A 25,351-nucleotide genomic window follows, 5' to 3' on the forward strand; every position below is an offset into this window, starting at 1 on the left:
TTCACCTGGGACGGAGGCCGAGATAGGTTTCCCAAGTTGTCTAAGGCGCAGATTCCCCACTTTCTGTCAGAGCCTGCCTTTCAGCGCTCCCACTCTGCAGGGGAACGCCTGACTCCCGGGTGCTGAACCAAAGCGCTCAGTGTGGGCTCCTCAGCTCCTGAGCATTTCCAACTTCCCGTCACCTCTGTGGCTCCAGTTTTCTCTGAATCCTGAAGGGATTTCCTCTGACCTTACAGTGTTTCCATGCAGCATCTAGATGCTTCACGGTCCTAGAGGGCTTCTCAGCATCCTAGTGTGCTCTACTGCTGGAAGAGGTTGCAAGGGTAGACGCCACCTCACACGTCGTTAGGAACTGATTCAGGTTAAAGCCGGACAGAGCGTGTCTCCACGGATCTCAGCTTGGTTTGTTCATTACTTTATGTTAACACAGAGCTTGAACAGCAGAGGAAGCAGACCTTTGGGGACAATTTTTATAAGATGGGGAATCGAGACATTTTGAAAGCACTGTAATGTCATTCATATTTTATGTGTCTCAAAGCAGTTTGGGAAACCTGATTTACACTAAGTGCTTTTAGATTTAGAATACTAGAAAAACTACAGAATGCTCTTCTAGGGTACTCAGCCGTAATAAAATAGAAACGATTTGTAATTTTAGCCGTTACGGAGTACCCAAAGCTAATCACAGAACACCTAGGAGAGAAATGCTAATTATACGGGACCTTTATATTCCCCAGGTATGTTGTTAGTTGCCATGGAGTCATTCCACAAGCCACGGTGACCCCGTTGACAGAGGAGCAAAATGTTACCTGGTCCTGCCCCGTCCCCACAGTCATTTTCAAACCGAACCATTGTGATCCATATGTTTGTCATTGGCTGATTGTCAGAGGTAGATTGCCAGGCCTTTCTTCCTAACGCATCTCAGTCCAAAGCTCTCCTGAAACCTGTTCATCGTGGCAACATGCAGGCCGCCACCGACAGACCCGTGGTAGCCACGCAGGAGGTGCATTGTCAGGGGACCGAACCCCGGTCTTCCACATGGAGGGTGCAGGTTCTACCAGTGAACCACCAACGTTGCATCTAAGTATAGCCTTTTAAGATTTTTGTACCAAGAAGAAAAGAGAGAAAAAAAGCAAAAAAAAATCTGAGAAATAAAATTATTATAATAATTCTTGTTTTTTCTTCTAAGAAAAAAATACCAATTAGAATGTTTAGCCTGTGTATGTGTGTATATAAGGTGGTATATTACAGTGTAATATAATCTGATGATATAATTTAATGTTAAGTTAATACGGAGTAAAGCCTGTGTTCCATCGACTGCTTTTTATTTTGTCAATTTTCTAAGTGATAAGTAGTTTATCTGGTTGTGTCTTTACAATTTGGTCTGTTTTTTATTTGACAGGTGGCAATTTGCATCATACAGATATCTCGCTCTTTGGAGAACCTACCGAATTTGAGTATTTGCGAAAAGTGCTTTTTGAGTACATGATGGGTCGTGAGACTAAGGTATAAAATCATGTTTGGTGATTCGGCATGTGGCTTATTTTAATAGGGAATATGCCCCATGTTAATGTACATGTTGATACCATATGTGTATTATTAGCGGACCAGACGTGTTAACGGTGGGCAATAGGTAATTATGTGATTGCTCTTAGTCCACAAAAGCGACTTGGCAGATCTTATGTATATTTGTTGCATTTATAAGCTATTTAAAAAATGCTGTTGGATGATGCTAAATACTAACGTTTTAAATTTCATTAACTTAAAAATAGTTTGGGAAGCATGTGGTTATTTTGGGTTTTGATTTCAGATCTTCAAGTTAGGAGAGAGTACGAGGAGGCTGTAGGGGTCAGGTGGAGAGTGTTGGAAATGGTGGTCATAATTAAGAATGGCTGCTTAGGAAGATCTAGAAAAATGTTAATCACTGTAAAAAAAATCATCGCTTCACATAGGGAGTATTGATCATTGTTAAAATACCACACCATGTAATGCTGCTCAGCTAATTCATTTTCTAGAATGTTACATTTACCATAAGGTCGGAGAGTGAAGGGAATTGCCTGACTCTTATTTGTATCCCTTGCAGTGTTTTAAAAACAGCCTCGTATATATTGGATATTTGGTAATTAAATAGAATTAAATATTTTGAATTGAATTGAGGGAGGTTTTTGAGCCGTTTCTGAAGCAAAATTTTTCATTTAAAGCAATTTGTGTTTTTGCAATTGTTTCAATTTTTTACCTTCATGGTATTTTAACTCAGCTGTGAACAGGACAGTGAGCTTTCTCTGCTTGGAAGCAAGTAGTGTTTTGAAGTTGGGCGTGTGGGTGCTACTGAGTCATAGGGTGATTAGCCAGGTCACGGATTGATTTGGCAAATATATTTAAAGCCGGAAGATTAGAGGCCTGAGAAAATACCTTCAAAGAGTGATTATGAACTTACAGATTGGAGATTCAGCTAAATACCGAGAGTTACAGGGCTGGAAATCGTTGGGATCCTTAAGGCCTGTAGAAATCACATTTCCTTGCATCAGTTAGTTTACAAACTAAATACCCAGTGAGATTGTGAACATGGATCACAGGAGAGATGTATTAATAGTAATTCAATGTCTTTTTTTTTTTTCCTCCCTAAGTACTTTTTTTTTTTTATTTTAATTCAAAGGATAGCTAACACTAATTTTCTTCTTTTTAAAACAAAAGGTAGCATTCTTTCCTTACGTCCTGTTGGACAGCAGCCGAGATTTGAGGCGGGGTAGTTTACAGTTAACGCGTTATTGCGTGGGTGAGAAAGTTGTGTCTAAAAAGAGAAGCCCTCCCAGAACTTAGCTGCCTCGGTTCATTGTTGGAACTAAAGCTGCGTTCCCAGCGCTATTGCTTAATAAATTGTTTACCCTCTTTTTTGATCTGTGAAATGAACCTGCCTCAACCCGTTCCTTCTGGAGGTTGTGAAATTGTGTGGGATGAGATCTGTACAGGGTCTGAGTCCCCGTGAAGAAAGATCCAGCAAAAACGTAAGACGCGTTCTCAGGTGGTGGCAGTTCCTCCAAGTGTAAGCTTGTGCTTCCAGAGCCCCGCAGTTAACTTTAGGGTGTACCTCTGTACCCCAGGGCGCAGGGCGCCCCTCGCAATACCTAGCTGAGAATCCGTGTTGAGGAGGAGTGCTCTCTCTGGTCTCTGTCTTCAACATTCTCTGTACTTTTCTGGCTACTAAAAAATGAAGAGTAGTCTGTCATTCTGCCATCACATTTACAGGTAAATATTGAAAATCGGCGTCAGTATTCAGTTTAATTTATTGCACACTTATTAAGCACTTACTACTTGTAGCCCTTTGTTGATGGCCATGGTTGACAGAAAGGTGAAACTTGACACTGTACCTGACATCAAGAAGTTTGCCATATAGTAAGAGCTGCTGTCAGCTAACCGTGATGTGTCATAGAATTAGGGGGCTGTAAAAGAGGTCTAGAGCCCTCATATTTACTTGTGAGAGGGCCAAGGAGCACATCAGTGAGAAGGTGGTGTGTGTGTGTGCTGGACTGTAAAGGAAGGATTAAAGGAGGGATTAGATCCTGATAGTTGAGCTCAGGTGGGAGGGGTAGCGCAGGCAGAAGGTTCGGTTTAAGGCAGGAAACTGAGTGCGGGTTTTTGGGATGACAGGTAGGGTGGTTCAAATATACGTAGGGTCTGTGAGGTGGAAGTGACTCCATGTAGGGCTGCTCAGAAGGTGGAGGGCCTCCAGTGCTGTCAGAGTTTTACCTGTGGCCCTCGAAATTTTTGAGCAGGAGTTGACAAGATCAGAGCGTTTTTAGACCTATCTTTTGCTTTTGTTGTTTTGGCCACTTTCAGCACATCAACAAAGACTTTGAAATGGAGACTGGGTTGCAGCTAGAGTGAGCCAAAGTGTGTTGTGACCTTTGTGACCTGATCACCATCTGCAGTTGTTTCTTATGTAGCAGGATCTGTATGTCATCTCACTTGTTTCTTCGTCCACTTTGGTGCGAGATGTCCGTATTTTATGAGGCAGATGACTTTTTTGAAGAAGACACATACAGAACTCACATTCTTACAGTGTGGTGTTGAGTGAGCCCCCTTCCTTCCTTCAGTCCTTGTACCTTCTTTTTCGTAGATTTTGATCCTCCATGCTGTTACCGTTACTGACGCTCAGCCTGTTCTCCTTTTCAGTGAAGTGTTGCCCATCCTAAGCTTTACTGAAGAGGCTTCTCCTTAAGGAAAACCTGGTAGGAAACGTCACTTCCAAACCAGGTGGCTCATATGAACTTTTTCTCGCTCCCTAGGGCCTGAGGATATTGTGTGTAGAGTAGACAGTCTGATTTCTTTGCCAAGGTGTTGCGGAGAGCCTGGGCTTCTCCATTAAAAGTGTTTTCAGGCAAGCCAGGGAAGAACGTTAAGTCTTCACTGGGTAATCAGTTACACCTTCGGAATTGCTGATGAAGTTAGAGGTGGGTTCACCGTTTGACATTGTCTGGAGATGTGGAGAGACCGCCAGCCACAGTTCTTCCTTCCGCAGACATGCCTGTGCATGTGTGGCTGTGTGGTTTCATATCAACATAAGCGGACTTTTGGATACTTTGACCTTTATAAGCTACTGAAATTAGAGAAATGTTCCTTGTAATTGCAAACCTCTGAATTTTAGATTTTTGGTGCTTCATAAAAATAATCTTTATAGTTTACTAGAAACTATTTAAAATTGCCTCTGTGCTAATTAAAAAATAAATACTGAAACAGTTACAAGATCATATTTCTTTTGCCATTTCATGCCACATATATGTGTGGCTTCTAGACTTCAATTTAACACAAGATTCTTTTCTATCTCGGCAGTAAAATTTAAAGGATGAGGGCTTCTGTAAAATGCCTTTGGAATTCTCTGGGAAGTAAGCTGTTCCCAGTGGTGGGTTTCTGCTCATGAAAATGGCAGGGGCAGAGATAGGAGGAAGGAGAGGGCTGAAGCTGAACCCTGGCCGGTTGTGGAGTTTACGGTTGAGGAATAACATTAGTCAATCTGTGAGCTGAAATAAATGCTGGAGATACGTAAAGCATCATGCTTAGGCTTAGCACATAATAGGAATTTTCAAAACGTTAGTTCTGTTTCTTCCTGGAAATAATTAGTTTTTTCCTGCTGATGTCGAGTTTCTAAAAATCGTGGTTGACTCCATTGTGTCCTTGATGACCTACCCCAGGTGCCCCGCCCACGTATACACACACACACAGAGTACTGTATAACCATGGACAAAGAATGGTAGAGTCAGTCCTCTGGGCCACCCTCCCGTCGGATGTAGTAACCCCCCAGGAGAGCACCGCCACCTGATTTTGTATGTAACCACTGAACTTGTTATCCTACTTATTTCGTAAGGGAGATCTTCTTTCCTCTCTGTCTTCCTCAAAACATCTCATCTTGGTACAGAATAGGGAGTTCCAGCCCTTGAGGAGAATTTTCCACGAACTTATGGGTGACAGTCTGACTTACAGTGTATTTATTTAGATTTGCACAGCGTATGACCTTGTTTCGCAAGCCGCCATGTGTAACATTTTGATTTGTCATGTTTTCTCCCAAACAAAACATCCTGTGTTTATTTAAAACGTAATTTGTATTTCTATTAGGGTGATGTTCTGCGTGTCTTGATGAATATCTACTGAGCGTGTTCATGGTCTTGCAGTAGCCGTGTTCATGAGATACATGATGTGATTTAGTTAAGAGGAAGCTGGGGACACCTAATTCTGATTATTTAGAGCATGTATTTTGGCAATGCATCAGTTAGTAGATAGATTTCTACAAAAAGAAGGCCTTATAAAATAAATGAACCATGAAGTTTCATCTTAATATGACAAGGGGCCAAGAGCAGTAGCTTTGTGCTATTATTATTGCATCTTTTAAAAATAGCGTCAACACAGACCTTGTTAGGAGTCCTTTCAAACTGAAATTCTGGTGTTGGCTGCTATTACCTTGGCTGCTACCTTCACATCATACTTCTTTGGCCGCGGCTTCCATTGAGAGTGCTCAGGAATTCCACGAGCAGACCATGTCACAGCGGTAGGAGGCTTCACCTGCTTTACGGTCTGTTGGTGATCATCCCCCGTTTTTCTTGTAGACCATGGCAAAGGTTATAACCAGTGTGCTGAAGTTTCCTGATGACCAGACTCAGAAAATTTTAGAGAGAGAAGATGCTCGGCTAACGGTAAGCTTTCAAAGTAGGCTTCAGATAGAAGACTTTATGTCGTCTGTTTATACTCTGTCTCATTCACAAAGACTTTGAGTTGGCAAAACAAACTAGAAGTTTTATTTTAATCTTGATTGTATCATAGCCTGGAAAATGGGAGTGAATCTACATTAAGAAAGCTTAATTAAGGGCAAATATGAATGGGTGCCCTCAAGGGAAAGAACTAACTTATTTAATAGCATGTATGAGGTTGATTATGAGGTTGACTCCCATATATGTGCTGTGCGGTTTCCAGAACTTGGGCTGTTTCTGGAAAGCATGAGAAAGGCATTTGTTTTGGTAGATCCAATAATAATTTCTTAAGCCAAATTGTATCATGAGGTTATATGTTTTGTAGATTACAATTTCTTATTCCACTTCAAGTGATTTCTAAATAGAATACTTCTTGTTCAAAGAATTTAAGCATTTTTGAACTTTGAAATTTTTGGAAATGTAGACAGATAACTGAATTATTAAAAATCGTTGTGTGAAGTCAGCTATAATTGAAAAATGAGACACACACACGAAATTCTCCATGGCTAGCTTTTTGCCCTGGGGCATTCATTCAGTGAGAAGACCCACTTCAATCAGAGTGTGAAGCCCTTCCCCTAGTTCTTTTCTTGTCTAGGTGGTAGCCTGCAGTGCCTTCAGCATCCTCCCCCTGATTTCTTTACCTGTTTTGTGATCCTAGTACTGCTTCTCTCTCCTCTCTATTCAAGACAAGCAAGAGTCTTCTCAGTGGTGGGTCAGCCTGTGTCTGAGTATCTCCAGTAATAAAGATTAAGATACGAAGTAGTTACCTCCCAGAACATTTCATTGTGTTTCTCACAGACTCTGTTTCTTAAAAAAGTTCAAAGCTCCCTCTGTGTAGTAGACAGCTCTTTGTTCTGGTTCTAATCCATGGAACTCAACCAAATATTTGGAGATGGGCCAGATGGAAGGCTTTCCCCTTCAAGCTAAATACTCCCAGTACTTAGCCGTTTATGAAATTGCTGTCCTCTGGCCACTGCATGTGGTCAGTCCTGAAGAGGTCCTCGTGCCTCAGGCACATTCTGACAACCTCTTCTGAGCATCCTCGGAGTTCGTCACAGCATCCCTGGTCTTAGTCCTAATACCCCACTGTATGTTGTATAAAGCCCGTTGCTGTGGAGTCGATTCCGACTTGTAGCGACCCTATAGGACAGAGTAGAACTGCCCCGTAGAGTTCCCAAGGAGCAGCTGGTGGATTCAGACTGCCGACGTTTGGTTAGCAGCTGAGCTCTGACCTGCTACACCACCAGGGCTCTATTGTATTATATATTATTGTATATTTTTTGGGATAATTGCAGTTATTTTGGTTAGCATTGAATTCCTTTTATAAAATTTTACTGTGGTGAGATGTGTATAACAAAGTATGCCATTTTTACGTGTACAGTTCAGTGACATTAGTTGTGTTCCTCGTGTTATGCTGCCGTCACACTGTCCATTTCCAGCATTTAACTGTTGTTTGTAAAGCTCCTCTTCTTAGAATCTCATGGCCTGAGAACCATTGCTTTACCTCTGTACTGTTGTTCCTGGTTATGTATATATTTTTTGATAAAGAAATATATCACTGTGATGTATGCCCTTCATCAGTAGAGAGAATTGTTTTAAATTATAGTGAAGATCTAATTTTATAGGCATGTAGTCACTGGGAGTAGAATTTGTCCACTTCAGTAAGACAACTGTGTCTTTGTGAAAAAAAAAAAAATTTCCAAGGCAGTTTGAGCCTGTGGACACTATTCTGTCATTATGATCCAGTTTAAGGACATGTTTTTAAATGCTAGGAAATAGCTTTTATGTATGTACGCATGTATGTGTGCATACGTGCATGCGTGTTCATTCTCCTGTGACCTCTTCATCATCTTGATGTTAGAGTATGACAAACTCTGCTCCTGCTATTGGGCTGCGTTTGGTCAGGACGTACTCACACTACAGACGCCGCCTGACTGACTGCTGTGGCAAACGTGGCAGGAAACATTCCCCGGCCCCTTACACACTTACAGCCTTAGGTTGGTTTGCTTTGAAGGCACCTAATGGAATTGGTAAATGTAAATAATGAAGCATGTAAAAACCGTTTAAAGCAGACAATTTTTTTTTTTTTTAAGTTTAACTAAAAAAAGAACAAAAAAACCTTGAGAAACATAAAACTATTCCTAAGTAAAGTGGTATTCATTCTATATAGGGATAAGATGGCTGCTGACTAATCCCTATGGAAACAATTCTCCCTTATCCTAGAGGCTGACCTCCCAGAAAGTCCTGTTCTTTCCGCCACTCCTTTGAGTGAAGTCTCATCCATCACCATTTTTTGTTTAATGAATGAGTCCATTCAGTAATCACCTAGTCTTCTAGCTGTTATGGAGAGTTTAGGAAAATAGAAGACGTGGTTGTCAACCTTGCAGGACCTTTAATTTATTTGGGAAAAATCACATGCATCCATTCGTACATGAATACAAGATATGCCTGAGTGATATCATTCAAATAGTAAAAATACTTAGGAAATATGAAATAGATTGTAAGGAACTTGAAGTGGGGGACGTCCCAAAATACAAGATGATGTGTAAATTAGTTTGAGTTGCTTTTTTCTCAATCCAAGAAGATCTTGGTAAGAGTGACTCAACATTGTTTCTGTATTTGATGGAATGTTAGGCTCACTGTTGCTTGAGGAAGTTGAAGCTGGAGTCCCGTTTGCCCTTGGGTTTCTATCATTCATCAGATGAGCAGTAAGAATCACTGTCGTTGAACAAGTCTGTTGAAATCACAGTGAATTTCATACCCCTGCCCGATGAGCTGAAGCTCATTAGAGTAAAACACTGGCATCCCTTTTTCTGCTAGAAAGTGTGCACAGTAAAATTGATGGAAAACAGAGCTCTAAGAGTTTATTAGATGATCATTTAAAAACTCTTAAACGTATGTTTCAGGTGCAGCCAGTTTCCCTTCTGTTAAAATCAGCAACCTTGGGTTTTTTTATTTTACCTTCGGAGAATGAAAACAACAACAAAAAAAACCCATTGCCGTCAAGTTGATTCCAACCCATAGTGACTTAGAGGACAGAGTAGAACTGCCCCATGGAAGTTCCAAAGAGCGGCTGGTAGATTCCAACTGTCAGCCGTTTGGTTAGCGGCCGTATCACTTAACCACTGCACTGCCAGGGCTCCTTCAAAGCTGGTGTGAAAACCAAAACAAACCCCAGACGCCTTGTGAAGCCGCCTCTCCTGTCTGTTAATACTTGGCCTCCTTGAGAGAGGACGTGGGTTTCACTTTGTGCTGGTGGCCTGAGCCCCCGCTGGTGTTTGCGTTGTTCAGCAGGTATTGTAGGGGGAACACGTTCTAGAAGCTTTGCCTTGTGACCCTGACAATTACGCATTTTCTTTGTGGCATTGCTCCAAGTCTTTAATGGCTGCTGGTAGGGATTTTTCAGTACCTCTTTTTATCACACCTTCCCTCCCCCGGTGAGCTTGGTCCTTGTTTGGAATTCCCATCTGCAGAATCTAGCAGTTATTACTATAAGTGTTTTCAGAGTGTGACCTGCTCTCAGGAGTCCCTGGGTGACGCACATGGCTAAGCTTGGACTCCTAGCCGAAAGGCTGGCGGTTTGAGCTCACACAGCGGTGCCTGCGGAGTTAGGCCTGGTAGACTGCTTCTGAGAAGTCACCGCCTTGAAAGCCCTATGGAGTAGTTCAGCTCTGTCACCTGGGGTTACCGTGAGTCGCAATCGACTGGACGGCAACTAACAACAACAACCTAATCTCAAGAATATTTTTCTTAAATGAGAAACTGTTACCTATCAAGTAAGATTAAATTACAGAGCCCAGTTAAAGTCTGGTTTGTTTGGGGTTATGGTGCATAGAGAAGGAGTCCTGGTGGTGCAGTGGCTAAGCGCTCGGCTGCTAACCGAAACATTGGTGGTTCGAACCCACCAGCCACTCCTTGGGAGAGAAGTGTGGCCGTCTGCTTCTGTAAGGCTTACAGCCTTGGAGACCCTGTGGGACAGCTCTGCTGTGTCCTGTAGGGTGGCTGTGAGCCGGAGTTGACTCTATGGCAGCGGGTTTGGCTTTGGTTTGGTGTGTAGAGAAGGAATCCTGGTCCTTCATTTGCTCATTGGATATGAATACTGGTACTAACTTGTTAAGATTGTTGTAGAGCCAGAGGATGGCGCCTGCGCTGGGTTTTTGTGGTCATTGTAGGGGGTGATGGTGGTGATGCTTAGCCATCAGCTAAGGAGGTGTAGAACTAGTCTTTCCTGGAGAATGAGACTTGGAAAGGTGAGCTCATAATTAATGCGTGTAAGGTAAAACATAGAAGACCTCAGGAAGAACAAACCAAAACCAAACCAAACCCATTGCTGTCGAGTCGATTCCAACTCATAGTGACCCTGTAGGACAGAGTAGACTTGCCCCACAGGGTTTCAAGGAACACCTGGTAGATTCGATTTGCTGACCTTTTGGTTAGCAGCCGTAGCTCTTAACAACTACGCCACCAGGGTTTCCTCAATAGGACAGTCAAGTCATTTTATAGGAACGACATCAGCTCAGAAAATGCCTGCATCTCCATACCCAGCACCGTGAGAGTCACCCTCCTGCAGCGTTGCTGTGGGGAGAGCCTAGATCTCAGTAGCTCAACACACCTGTGTGACCTTGAGCAAGTCTTTTTCATCTTTCTGGGCCTCATTGGTAAAACAAGGGTGTTAGATTATACCATCCCTAAGGTTTATTTCTCTCTGTAGCATTAAATTAATTGTAAAATTAAAAAAAAAAAAATTTGTTTCAAGTGGGAACAAATTTGCACTATATACCGTAGGTAGAGTTTAAAGAAAATGCTTATTCCAACTGCACACACCCTTGTCTTCCTCCCTGGAGCAGCCTTTCCTTCTGTCAGTTTGTATCTTATTGTGCCTGGTCATTGCACCTGATGCTAGCTCAGATGGTGTAGATGGCCAGAGCAGACAGGTGTGTGAGCAACGGGGTGGAGACAGGAGCAAATACAAAGTCTTGGCCTGTCTAGTAGTTCCTTACTGACTCAGACGGCCCTGCACGCACACCCAGGTATTTTTTTAAAGGAGGGTGTTGTTGTTAGAAAGGTTTACTATCATCAGATACATTATAGATGATCTCCTGGACTGAGAGATTTCTTTGTTATATAGAAGTCTCTTTTTAAAAATGTTGCTACAAATACAGTTTCCTCTTCAGACCTCTACCAAAACTCAGTGACACACTTAAACTAAGTGGCTACTTTTTTGATGACTCCATTAAAAGGAAATTTTTCTTTTTCGATGAAAACTATTTGTCTTGTTTCCATTCCCCACCCACTCTGATCATGTTTTAAGGCTCACCTTCTCTTTGTTTCCCACTGATCTTGATCAGTCTCTGCCCTAGACTAGTCTTGTATTTAGTTACCTCTTACTCACTCTTCTCTTTTTGGCTGGATTTTTGATAAACTCTTCAGAGCTTTTCAGTATTGTTAGATACAGAGATTTTCCAGTCCCTCGTGAGGCTTACCTTTCTCTCTCCATGGGCTCAGTAAATGCCTGCAAGATGGATTCAGGAAACAAATGCAGATAAAACTGAAGCATGGTGAGAAATACTGCCACGTGTAAAATATGTATTTGTTATCTTGAGAGGGAAGTACGTAGAATGTGATCATTGCAAAACACACCACGAACAATTCAGAGATGTATTTTGTAGAAAGGGAGCCCTCCATGATCTTCAGCCTCCAGTCTGTTTCCACCAGGCTTAGGTCACCTCTGTAAACAGTTTGGGGAATATTCTCAGACTTCTGTACCTGATAAATACATATTTATAATTATGCCTTTATCACTTAATTATTTTTCAGAGGTGAGACTTTTTACTCTTTTTTTACTGAGACTATATAGCATGTGCTATCCAACAGCCTGCTTATTTCACTTAATGTGTTTTTATATCATTTTACCATTGATCTACCTCATTCTTTTTAATGGCTGGCTGTGTATATGACTATGTGAATATCCTACAACCTAGTTACCCAGTTTTCTCTTCATGGACGCTTAGACCGTTTTCAGTTTCTCAGTATCCGTAAGCATAGATACATGGGATGTCCACGTGTACGTATTTTGTATACTTCTATAAGTTTTCTTGTAGGATATTAACCCTATTGTGTTGTGTGTGTTGCAAGTATTTTTTTCCAGTTTGTCTCTTGATTTTCTGCTTTCCACTAACTTCACATTAAATATAAAAGATAAATGAGACTTCTGAGATTGGTCATATTATCCAAGTACAGGCTCAGGTTTTATAGACGACCCCTGCTTTTATTGTTTTAAAGCAAACCATTAGGCTGATAGATGATTTTGGATTATGACTGTCTCAATATAAGACAGAATTTGTTTAAGAAGGTTTGCTGCAGTGAAAACTATGAAATTGGGTTCCTTTGCAATGAAGTTTCTGTTTGGGTCACCATTTCTGACTTACGGTTAAATTCTAAGATAGTTGTTCAGTGATAGAAAGGACACACAAGGAATGAGCATTCAGCTTACGGACATACTTTATTTCAGATTCATTAACATTTTCCCAAAAACTTTGGATGGTAAATTGAGATTATGAAAATCAAGTTTTAATGTGTATTTTAAGGAAATTATGCAAAAATACTTTAATAAAGCAAATAATCACTCCTTAAATTACCTTGTATAGAAATACATACTTGAAGTGTGAAGTGCTTCTTCAATTTAAATTTTTAAATTAAAGTTGCCAGTAAGATCTCAGTTTCGTGGTGTTATATTTGCGTAAGGTGGCTAGATGTGTTACATACTCCTTACACTTTGCTTAGACTCCCTCGATTTGGGGAAATTTGAGAGAAATTTAAGTACGGTCTATTTAATCATATGAACCTAATATACACATATAATCTGTGTATTTTCTTTTTTTTTATATTAAGTCTTAAAACTAACCCAATAAGCTTTTTTTCTTCCTGGCTTTGTAGTTCACTTCACCTCGCGGTGGTATCTTCTGAGTAAACCATCAGTCTGTGCTTAGTTAGCATGTGGTGAGTGAAGATAATGTCTTGTGTCTTTTGTTATAAAATTAGCTGCATTGCATGATATTAACCATTTTGCTACAGTTCTTTTGCTCTTTTGCTTAATGAACCTATAATTATGCCATGGCTTAATGGAAATATTTTCTGTTAATTCTGATACATAGATTTTGATTTTCTGTTAATTCTGATACGTAGCTTAATAACCACCAATAATATTAATATAATTGTCGGAAACTTTAGTTCTTTAAATAGTAGCTGAAAACTTCAGAATTGCTCTTTGAAATCTTGTTAAAGGTCCAAAGAAGTATTACCTGTTTTATATTCCTTTTTGTTTTTAATTTTCCAAGAATGGCCTTTGAAATTAATAAACGTGTAAGAGACAAAAAATCATTTTCTAGGTAAAAGAGAAGTGATGTATTTCACAAATTCATAATAAAAATAAAGCCTAGTTAGAGTTGAGGCAGGCCTGAAACGCTGAAAACCGTTAAGGTTGCTTCAGCAGTGAGTGCAGTTTTCTGACTTCCTGGAATGGTACAGTTTAACCCAAGAGAACCCATTTATCCTCAGGGGACACTGCAGCAGCTGTCCTTAATTGAATGTGGCTATCTCTAATTAACGTAGAATTCCAAGTAAATGGAGGCAGCCGTACAGTTGGCTGGCTCTACCTTTTAAACACTCCACCCTCTCACCTCCCTCTCTTGCTCTAATCAGTTCTCTTCAAAATTTTCAAATTTTGCAAATAATGCCTTTCATGTTTTTAAAAAACCCAGGTTCACGTGAAGCTCACACATTGCGTTTAGTGGACATGTCGTCTTTGGTCCCCTCTAGACCACAGCAGCTCTCCCGGCCCTTCTCACGACTGTGACGGTGCCCAGCGTTATTGAGTCAGCTCACACATTACATTTAGTGGACGTGTCGTCCTTAGTCCCCTCTAGACCACAGCAGCTCTCCCGGCCCTTCTCATGACTGTGACGGTGCCCAGCGTTACTGAGTCAGCTCACACATTACATTTAGTGGACGTGTCGTCTTTGGTCCCCTCTAGACCACAGCAGCTCTCCCGGCCCTTCTCATGACTGTGACGGTGCCCAGCGTTACTGAGTCAGCTCACACATTACATTTAGTGGACGTGTCGTCCTTAGTCCCCTCTAGACCACAGCAGCTCTCCCGGCCCTTCTCATGACTGTGACGGTGCCCAGCGTTACTGAGTCAGCTCACACATTACATTTAGTGGACATGTCGTCTTTGGTCCCCTCTAGACCACAGCAGCTCTCCCGGCCCTTCTCATGACTGTGACGGTGCCCAGCGTTACTGAGTCAGCTCACCATTGCATTTAGTGGACATGTCGTCTTTGGTCCCCTCTAGACCACAGCAGCTCTCCCGGCCCTTCTCATGACTGTGACGGTGCCCAGCGTTACTGAGTCAGCTCACCATTGCATTTAGTGGACATGTCGTCTTTGGTCCCCTCTAGACCACAGCAGCTCTCCCGGCCCTTCTCACGACTGTGACGGTGCCCAGCGTTACTGAGTCCTCCATAAAGTTCATATCCTGCAACAGCTCAAGCTGAGATTTCAAAATAATAACCGACAAAGGAATTTAAATAAAACGCAAGATCTATTTCTTATCTTTAGGTTTCTAGACCCAGCATGATGGTTGGACTAGTTTTACAAATAGTATTGAGAATACATCATTTTCAGATCGAGAAGACTTTAAAATCTTGTCTCCCTTCACTCAATATGTGTGGAAAGCTGGTCTCTGTTATTTGATATTATTCGGTAATTTATTTTTGTGGCGTTTTAAACTTCACACTCGATTTGCTTGACCCTTAGCTGTTAGCATTTTAATATGAGAAGCATCATTAGGAAGGGGCCGCCTTCCTTCCTCAGAGCATTTTCTGTTTGTTAATTGCAGATGAGGCTTAGTCTTTTACGCTCAGATGCTGTGTGTCTTTTGCCACAGTGGCCATCAGTCAGGGAGAATTGTGTAGAAAAATGAACACATGAGAAGAACGAGCACCTTTTCCTCCTTAAATCCAGCCTGAACACCTGCACCCTTAAGCGATTCTGTCAAGTTAGGGTGATCACTCCCGGGTTTCTTAGTTTTGACCTGGCAGCATCAGGATTGCTGACGGTAGGTCAGTTTGAATCATTCTCAGAACATTAATTTTTAGAAGATTTCTTTAGGATTCAGTATTTAGAACGCTTCTACTTCCTTACTGTCATCCATAGATCATAAAATATGTTTATTTTCCCTTGAAAAAACAAGTCTCCCAAAACATTAACTTTCAAAAAAGAATTTTTTTTTTTTTAATGCTGTTTTCCTTTTTTATTTTCAGTCCTGGCTCCGAGCTTCATCTTGAAGAAATGGGGAGAGTGATGTTGGTCAAGCCTGCTGCTTGGAAAACTGTCCACATTTGTAATTCTTTGAGAATGAAGCCGTTATTTAGGGCCCCTCGTGTAGCCAAAAGAACGAGAAAAGTCTGACGTTGGCCCAGATTGCCTTTAAAGTAGATTATGTCAGCAGAGAAATGGTGACAGTTTTTTTCTTTTTTTCTTCAGTTTTCTGTTGGGAAGAATTTTATGTTGTTTAAAAGATATTTTTAATGACTTAACCTGGTTTATGATCTCACCTAGTGTCCCTTCTATTCTTTTTGTCCCTCTTTTTACAGAACTGCTTGCCTTTCCTATTTATTTTTAAGGTGATTTTTTAAAAAGACTTGTGCAATACATTTTGAGGTGAAACTTAGTGGCTTTTTTCTGATAAATTAGAGCATTTAATTGACTATTTTCTCCAGATTTGTTGAATATTTGCTAAAGACTAGCTCTTAAAGCTCTGACATAAATCCAAACGGCAGTACCTCATTGTTTACTCAGCTTTCGTACTTATACTTTTCAGAGGAAAAAATACTACTGTAAATTGTAAATAGTCAACATGTAATTGTATGCAGATCTGTGACTGCTGACAACGTCATCTCCAAGGAACAGATAAATAAAGTTTATTTACTATATAAAATTTGCTTATTGTTCTCCTTCCTAAGTTGAAATTTATTTCAAAATGGTCAAGAATCTTTGTTCTATCTAGATGAATATAGTGATGCACTGTTTGTCAGGATAGCCAAATGCTGAGCATAGGAAAGATTTTGTTCTCTTCTAAATTAGCGTGACCAAATTAGAAGACATACAGAAAAAAAGCCGTCCTGGTATCCGTTTTAGCTTCCTGCCATCTTGGGGTCACCTTCTCTCTCTGGAATAGACTGTACTTTGAATGTTTTTAAACTCGGTGAGAGAAATTTCTGGACACCAAGAGATGGGAACTGTTCAGAGTGCTTCATGTACCTTTTATTTTCTTGGAAACACAGTAGTCAAATAATATCTAGTATCAACTAGATATACTAGATATTATTTATACTAGATATTGCTTGTATAACCTCTCCCTCCAGGTGGAGCCTCAGTCATCCAGTCTGCACTTTAGAGCTGCTGGTGTGTCTCACACTGTGGTGGGGAAGGGGGCCTTCTGGGGAGCAGGTGACCAAGGCGTTGCCCATAGCCCACAGCCAACTCCTTTGGAAGCAAGGGAAGAGGGTCTTCTTCATCTTTTTTTTTTTTTTTAGTCAGAATTTACTTAAGTTGGCAAAACTTGTCCCACTGAAAGGTTTCTGACAACGGACATGATTTCTTACCCTTTTTTTATATCTTTTTCTAGGGTAGAAACTGTTAGCTGTTAGTGGAATCCCTGTATGACTTCCTACAATTTCATCCTAACCCATTTATGGAGACAAGCATATCAAAAAGAGCAGGGGTCAGCAACCTTTTTTTATACTGGGCCAGATAGTAAATGTCTTCGACTTTAGGTGCCACGCAGTCTGTGTTGCAACCTCTCCACTCTGCTGTTATGGTGTAAAAGCAGCCATAGATGATACATAAATGAATTCACACAACTGTTTTCCAGTAGGAAACCCTGGTGGTGTAGTGCTTAGGAGCTATGGCTGCTAACCAAAAGGTTGGCAGTTCGAGTCCACCAGCCTGCTTCTTCGAAACTCTATGGGGCAGTTCTACTCTGTCCTGTAGGGTTGCTATGAGTCGGAATCAACTCAACCGTAATGGGTTTGGTATTCCAATAAAACTTTACTAATGAGAAAAAGCAGCAGGCCAGATTTGGCTTGAAAGCTGCGGTTTGCCAACCCCTGAAAAAGAAAACCAGCTGAATTTTAAACATGGAGATGGGGGAGGGACAACAATCAGTTGACGTACAGGGATTAGTACTCATTTTTCCAGCTGTTTCTTCTCATTTTGAGTCGTGCCACATCAGCAAATGATGTGCAGCAAACACAGCTCACCTCAATTAAGAACACTGGTGACGCTCTCCCTGTTACTGCAGCAAGGAGGCTAGAGCACTACGTTGTGCTCAGTGTCAGGGTCCAAGGCCCCCTGTCACTACGTCCGTGTGTGATGCCTGGGATATGACTGAGGTCGCCGACAATAGTTATTGGACACGTTTGCATCATGTATTACAGCTTGCTGAGTACTTTCCCTTTCACTCTGACTAATACTTTCAGACAAACAAGTTTCTGATGACTGAGGGTTGGTCCAAGGACACTGAGAGAAAGCTGTGATCCCAGAGCTTCGATCCAGATGCCAGGGTTGTAAACCCAAGGCTGTCTCCAAGTCCTATGACTGCAGCTTACAAAAAGGTTGACATGGAAAATTTGTTAGGAAACAAGCATTTCACTGTGATAGGTGTCTGTCAGTTTGTGTCGTACTGTGGGGGCTAGTGTGTTGCTGTGATGCTGAAAGCTGTACCACTGGTATTCAGATACCAGCAGGGTCACCCATGGAGGACAGGTTTCAGCTGATCTTCTAGACTAAGACTAGGAAGAAGGACCTGGCAGTCTACTTCTGAAAAGCATTAGGCAGTGAAAACCTTATGAATAGCAGCGGAACATTGTCTGATACAGTGCTAGAAGATGAGCCCCCCAGGTTGGAAGGCCCTCAAAAGATGACTGGGGAAGAGCTGCCTCCTCAAAGTAGAGTCGACCTTAATGACATGGATGGACTAAAGCTTTGGGGACTTTCATTTGCTGATGTGGCACGACTCAAAATGAGAAGAAACAGCTGCAAACATCCATTAATAATCAGAACCAGGAATGTAGGAAGTATGAATCTAGGAAAATTAGAAATCTTCAAAAATGAAATGGAATGCATAAACATCGATATCCTAGGCATTAGTGAGCTGAAATGGGCTGGTATTGGCCATTTTGAATCAGACAATCATATAGTCTACTATTCTGGGAATGACAACTCGAAGAGGAATGGTATTGCATTCATCGTCAAAAAGAACATTTCAAGATCTATCCTGAAGTAACTACGCTATCAGTGATAGGATAATATCCACGCTCCTAAAAGGAAGACCAGTTAATACAACTGTTATTCAAATTTACGCACCAACCACTAGGGCCGAAGATGAAACAGGAGATTTTTATCAGCTGCTGCAGTCTGAAATTGATTGAACACACAATCAAGATGCATTGATAATTACTGGTGATTGGAATGCGAAAGTTGGAAACAAAGAAGAAGGATCAGTAGTTGGAAAATATGACCTTGGTGACAGAAACAATGGTGGAGATCGAATGATAATTTTGCAAGACCAACGACTTCGTCATTACAAATACCTTCTTTCACCAACATAAACTGACTATACACATAGACCTCACAAGATGGAACACACAGAAATCAAATTGACTACATCTGTGGAAAGAGGCAATGGAAAAGCTCAATATCATCAGCCAGAACAAGGCCAGGGGCCGACTGTGGGACACACCATCAATTGCTCATATGCAAGTTCAAGCTGAAACTGAAAAAATTAGAGCAAGTCCACGAGAGCCAAAATACAACTTTGAGTATAGCCCACCTGAATTTAGAGACCATCTGAAGAATAGATTTGACGCATTGAACACTAGTGACCGAAGACCAGATGAGTTGTGGAATGACATCAAGGGCATCATCCATGAAGAAAGCAAGAGGTCATTGAAAAGACAGGAAAGAAAGAAAAGACCGAGAAAAATGTCAGAGGAGACTCTGAAACTTGCTCTCGAACGTCGAGCAGCTAAAGCAAAAGGAAGCATTGATGAAGTAAAAGAACTGAACAGAAGATTTCAAAGGGCCTCTTGAGAAGACAAAATAAAGTATTATAATGACACGTGCAAAGAGCTGGAGATGGAAAACCAAAAGGGAAGAACACGCTTGGCATTTCTCAAGCTGAAAGAACTGAAAAAAAAATTCAAGCCTCGAGTTGCAATAGTGAAGGATTCTAGGGGGAAAATATAAAATGACACAGGAAGCATCAAAAGAAGATGGAAGGAACATACAGAGTCATTATACCAAAAAGAATTAGTCGATGTTCAACCACTTCAAGAGGTAGCATATGATCAGCAACCGATGGTCCTGACCCGACAGCACTGGGTTTGGGTTTTTTTTGGTCATGAGCATAACTGCCGCCTATCCCACCTCATTAACGTAGAGGTACGATTTACAACACATCCCAACCCAGTGTCGTGGAGTGGATTCCGACTCATAGTGACCCTATAGGACAGAGTAGAACTTCCCCATAGAGTTCCCAAGGATTTGAACTTCTGACCCTTTGGTTAGCAGCCGTAGCACTTAACCACTATGCCACCAGAGTTTCCTTACAACACATAGGAAAATCACATCAGATGACAAAATGCTGGACAGTCATACAATACTGGGAATCATGGCCTAGCCAAATTGATACACACATTTTTGGGGGACACAATTCAATTCATGACAGGTGCTATCAAGTCCCAGCTCATAGCAACCCTGCGTACAAAATGCTGCCTGATCCTGTGCCATCCTCACAGTCGTTGCTATGTTTGAGCCCATTGTTGCAGTCACTGACAATCCATCTCGTTGAGGGTCTTCCCCTTTTTTGCTGTCCCTCGACTTGACCAAGCGTGATATCCTTCTCCAGGGACTGGTTCCTCCTGATAGCATGTCCAAAATAAGTGAGACAAAGTCTTGCCATTCTTGCTTCTAAAGAGCATTGTGGCTGTACTTCCTCCGAGAAAGTTTTGTTCATTCTTCTGACAGCCCATGGTGTATTCAATATTCTTTGCCAGCACCATAATTCAAATGAGTCAGTTCTTAGATCTTCCTTGTTCATTGTCCAGCTTTTGCATCCTATGAGGCAATTGAAAATACCGTGGCCAGGGTCAGGCTCACCTTAGTCCTCAAAGTGACATCTTTGCTTTTTAACACTTTGAAGAGGTCTTTTGCAGCTGATTTGTCCAATGCAATAATGTCATTTGATTTCTTCACGGCCACTTCCATGGGTATTAATGGTGGGTCCAAGTAAATGAATTCATTGACAACTTCAGTATTTTCTCCATTTATCATGACGTTGATTATTGGTCCAGTTGTGCGGATTTTTGTTTTCTTTATATTGAGGTGCAATCCATACTGAAGGCTGTGGTCTTTGGTTTTCATCAGTAAGAGCTTCGAGTCCTCTTCACTTTCAGCAAGCAGGGTTGTGTCTTCTGCATAACACAGGCTGTTAATGAGTTTTCCTCCAATCCTCATGTTGCGTGCTTCTTCATATAGTCCAGCTTCTCAGATTATTTGCTCAGCATACAGATTGAATAAGTATGGTGAAAGGACATGACCCTGATACACACCTTTCCTGACAGCAGTTCCTGGCATGCAGAATCCCCTTGTTCTGTTCAAACGACTGCCTTTTGGTCTGTGTACAGTTCCTCATGAGCACAATTAAATGTTCTGGAATTCCCATTCTTCACAATGTTATCCATAATTTTTAATGATCCACACAGTCAAATGCCTTTCCATAGTCAATAAAAGACAGGTAAACATCTTTCTGGTATTCTCTGCTTTCAGCCAGGCTCCATCCGATGTCAGCAGTGATATCCCTTGCTCCATGTCCTCTTCAGAATCCAGCTTGAATTTTTGGTAGTTCTTTGTTGATCTACTGCTGCAACCACTTTTGAATGATCTTCAACTAAATTTTACTTGTGTGTGATATTAACGATATTGTTTGATACTTTCCACATTCCACTGGATCACTTTTCTTTGGAATGGGCACAGATATGGATCTCTTTCAGTCTGTTGGCCAGGTGGCTGTCTTCCAGATTTCTCGGCATGGACGAGTAAGCACATACAGTGGCTGCATCCATTTGTTGAAACATCTCATTTGGTATTCTGTCGATTCCCGGGGCCTTGTTTTTCCACAGTGTCTTCAGTACAGCTTGGACTTTTTCCTTCAGAACCATTGGTTCTTGATCATATTGCTACCTCCTGAAATGGTTGAATGTTGACCAATTCTTTTTCATATGGTGACTCTATATATTCCAACTTCTTTTGATGCTTCCTGTGTAGTTCAACATTTTGCCCATAGAATCCTTCAGTATTGCAACTTGAGGCTTGAATTTTTTCTTTGGTTCTTTCAGCTTGAGAAATGCCACACGTGTTCTTCACTTTTGGTTTTCTATCTCCAGGTCTTTGCACATTTTATTATAATACTTTGTCTTCTGGAGCTGTCCTTCGAAATCTTATGTTCAGTTCTTTGTCTTCATCATTTTTTCCATTTCCTTTAGTTACTCTACGTTCAAGAGCAAGTTTCAGAGTCTCTTCTGACATCCAGTTCAATCTTTTCTTTGTTTTTAACTCTTTAGTTACTGTTGGTCTAACGGTATACAATTCACTTTTTATGCCTCTGGACCTCGTAGGTAGTACATTATTCTGGTTCTAATGCATTTAGCATCAAGGCAGGTCTCTTTTGAAATGCATGAAGCTCAGCAGACTGGAGCTGGAGCCTCATTGCTGTGTAGGTTGAGCATTCTATTAGGTGATGCTTCCTGGATGTGTTGGTTTTGTAAGCTTTTGCCTTTTTCCCTTGATTTCTGTGAGATAAGGCTTGCAAGCATAATTATGGCTACCCTATGTGATAGCTGAGGATCCCTGATGGGTTTGTTTTGGCTTTTTTGTATCATATTTGGAAAACCAGAGGTTCCCATGTAACCTAATGGAAAGGCATCCACAAAAAAATTTTCTATTTAGTTCTTATTGTTATATTGTCATACTACAGATCAGTGGCACCAGAGTGCCACTTGCCTTATTAGTGGCTTGTGTTACCAGATTGTATTTCCCAAAATCCATATTACCAACCAAAGATTGGTTGGAAGAAGGACCTAGCGATCTACTTCTGAAAAGAATTAGCCAGTGAAAACCTTATGAAGAGCAGTAGAACATTGTCTAATATAGTGCCGGAAGATGAGCCCCTCAGATTGGAAGGCACTTAAAATACGACTGGGGAAGAGCTGCCTCCTCAAAGTGGAGTCCTACTTTAATGACCTGGGTGGAGTCAAGCTTCCGGGACCTTCATTTGCTGATGTGGCACGACTCAAAATGAGAACACACAGCTGCAAACATCCATTAATAATCAGAATGCAGAGTGTATGAAGTATGAATCTAGGAAAATTGGAAATTGTCAAAATGAAAATGGAAAACGTAAACATCGATACCTTAGGCATTAGTGAGATGAAATGGACCGGTATTGGCTATTTTAGAATCAGACAATCATGGTCTACTATGCCGCAAACGACAACTTGAAGAGGAATGACGTTGCATTTATTGTCAAAAAGAACATTTCACAATCTATCCTGAAGCACAACGCTGTCAGTGGTTAGATAATATCCATACCTCTACAAGGAAGAACAGTTAATATGATGATTATTCAAATTTATGCACCAATGACTAAGGCCAATTATGAAGACATTGAAGATTTTTTACCAACTTCTGCAATCTGAAATTGATCAAACATGCGACCAGGATGCATGGATAATTACTAGTGATTGGAATGTGAAAGTTGGAAACAAAGGATCAGTAGTTAGAAAATACGGCCTTGGTGATAGAAAAGATGCTGGTGATCACATGATAGAATTCTGCAAGACCAATGACTTCTTCATTGCAGATACCTTTTTTCACCAACAAACGGCAAGTATACATGTCATCATGCCAGATGAAATACACAGGAATCAAATTGAGTACATCTGTGGAAAGAGATGATGGAAAAGCTCAGTATCATCAGTCAGAACAAGGCCGGGGCCAACTACAGAACAGACCATCAATTGCTTGTATGCACGTTCAAGTTGAAACTGAAGAAAATTAGAACAAGTCCACGAGAGCCAAAGTACAACCTTGAGTATATCCCACCTGAATTTAGAGACCATCTCAAGAATAGACTTGATGTAGCAAGGTGTATATAAATTTTTGTGTGAGAGACTGACTTGATCTGTAAACTTTCACTTAAAGCACAATAAAAATTAAAAAAAAAAAAAAATAGACTTGACACGTTGAACACTAATGACTGAAGACCAGACAAGTTGTGGAATGACACCAAGGACATCATGCATGAAGAAAGCAAGAGATCATTAAAGACTGGAAAGAAAGACCAAAATGGATGTCAGAGGAGACTCTGAAACTTGCTCTTGAACACTGAGTAGCTAAAGCAAAAGGAAGAAATGATGAAGTAAAAGAGCTGTGAACAGAAGACTTCAAAGGGCAGCTTGAGAAGTCAAAATAAAATATTATAGTGACATGTGCAAAGACCTGGATATAAAAAAGCAAAAGGGAAGAATGCGCTCTACATTTCTCAAGCTGAAAGAACTAGAAAAAAATTCAAGCCTCGAGTTGCAATACTGAAGAATTCTATGGGGAGAATAATAAACAACGCAGAAAGCATCAAAAGAAGATGGAATATAGAGTCACCATACCAAAAAGAATTGGTCGACATTTAACCATTTCAGGGTGTAGCATATGATCAGGAACCAATGGTACTGAAGGAAGAGGCCCAAGCTGCACTGAAGGCATTGTCGAAAAGCAAGGCTCCACGAATTGACAGACCAATTGAGATATTTCAACAAATGGATGCAGCACTGGTTGTGCTCACTGGTCTATGCCAAGAAGTTTGGAAGACAGCTACCTGGCAACACACTGGACGAGATCAGTATTTGTCTTTCCCAAGAAAGATGATGCAGTGGAATATGGAAATTATTGAACAATATCATTAATATCACACACAAGTAAAATTTTGCCGAAGATCATTCAAAAGCAGTTGCAGCCAAATTCTGAAGAGGACGTGGAACCAGGCATATTATTGATGTCAGATGGATCTTGGCTGAAAGCAGAGAATACCAGAAAGATGTTTACATGTGTTTTATTCACTATGCAAAGGCATTTGACTGTGTGAATCATGAAAAAATTACGGATAATATTGTGAAGAATGGGAATTCCAAAACAATTGTGCTCCTGAGGAACTTGCGCATAGGTCGAGAGGCAGTCGTTCGACCAGAACAAGAGGATTCTGCGTCAGGAAAGGTGTGTGTCAGAGTCGTATCCTTTCACCATACTTATTCAGTCTGTGGAAACCCTGGTGGCATAGTGGGTAAGTGCTACGGCCACTAACCAAAAGCTCAGCAGTTCAAATCCACCACGCGCTCCTTGGAAACTCTATGGGGCAGCCCTACTCTGTGCTATAGGGTCGCTATGAGTCAGAATCAGAAGAGCAACAGGTATTCAGTCTGTATGCGGAGCAAATAATCTGAGAAGCTGGACTATATGAAGAACATGGCGTCAGGATTGGAGGAAGACTCATTAACAACTTGAGATAAGCAGATGACACAACCTTGCCTGCTGAAAGTGAAGAGGGCTTGAAGCTCTTATTGATGAAAACCAGAGTGCAGCCTTCAGTATGGATTACACCTCAATATAAAGAAAACAAAAATCCGCACAACTGGACCAATAATCAACGTCATGATAAATGGAGAAAATACTGAAGTTGTCAATGAATTCATTTTATTTGGACCCACCATCAATGCCCATGGAAGTGGCAGTGAAGAAATCAAATGACATTATTGCATTGGGCAAATCAGCTGCAAAAGACCTCTTCAAAGTGTTGAAGAGTCAGGATGTCACCTTGAAGACTGAGGTGCACCTGACCCAAGCCATGGTGTTTTCAATCACCTCATATGCATGTGAAAGCTGGACAATGAATAAGGAAGACCTAAGAAGAATTGACGCCTTTGAATTGTGGTGTTGGGGAAG

The 25,351-nt window shown here is 41.1% G+C and overlaps 1 protein-coding gene across 18 annotated transcripts in view; it reads left to right on the top strand.

Annotated features, from left to right (window-relative positions):
- The window catches only part of GOLGA4 (golgin A4), a 136,863-nt gene extending 113,275 nt beyond the window's left edge, over positions 1–23,588 (top strand). For 14 of the 18 annotated variants that reach the window (XM_064277473.1, XM_064277474.1, XM_064277472.1 and 11 more), the window contains 4 exons: positions 1,400–1,503; positions 6,096–6,182; positions 13,173–13,235; positions 15,559–23,588. In XM_064277473.1, the coding sequence (XP_064133543.1) occupies positions 1,400–1,503; positions 6,096–6,182; positions 13,173–13,202 (221 nt within the window). In that variant the 3' untranslated portion in view covers positions 13,203–13,235; positions 15,559–23,588. The remainder of the gene's footprint in view (positions 1–1,399; positions 1,504–6,095; positions 6,183–13,172; positions 13,236–15,558) is intronic. The other 4 variants (XM_064277470.1, XM_064277471.1, XM_064277479.1 and 1 more) reach the window with 1 other exon arrangement.
- The last annotated feature ends 1,763 nt before the right edge of the window (positions 23,589–25,351 follow it).

The sequence above is a fragment of the Loxodonta africana genome, chromosome 27 (assembly GCF_030014295.1).
Source record: "Loxodonta africana isolate mLoxAfr1 chromosome 27, mLoxAfr1.hap2, whole genome shotgun sequence".
In the NCBI taxonomy this organism is placed as follows: Eukaryota; Metazoa; Chordata; class Mammalia; order Proboscidea; family Elephantidae; genus Loxodonta; species Loxodonta africana.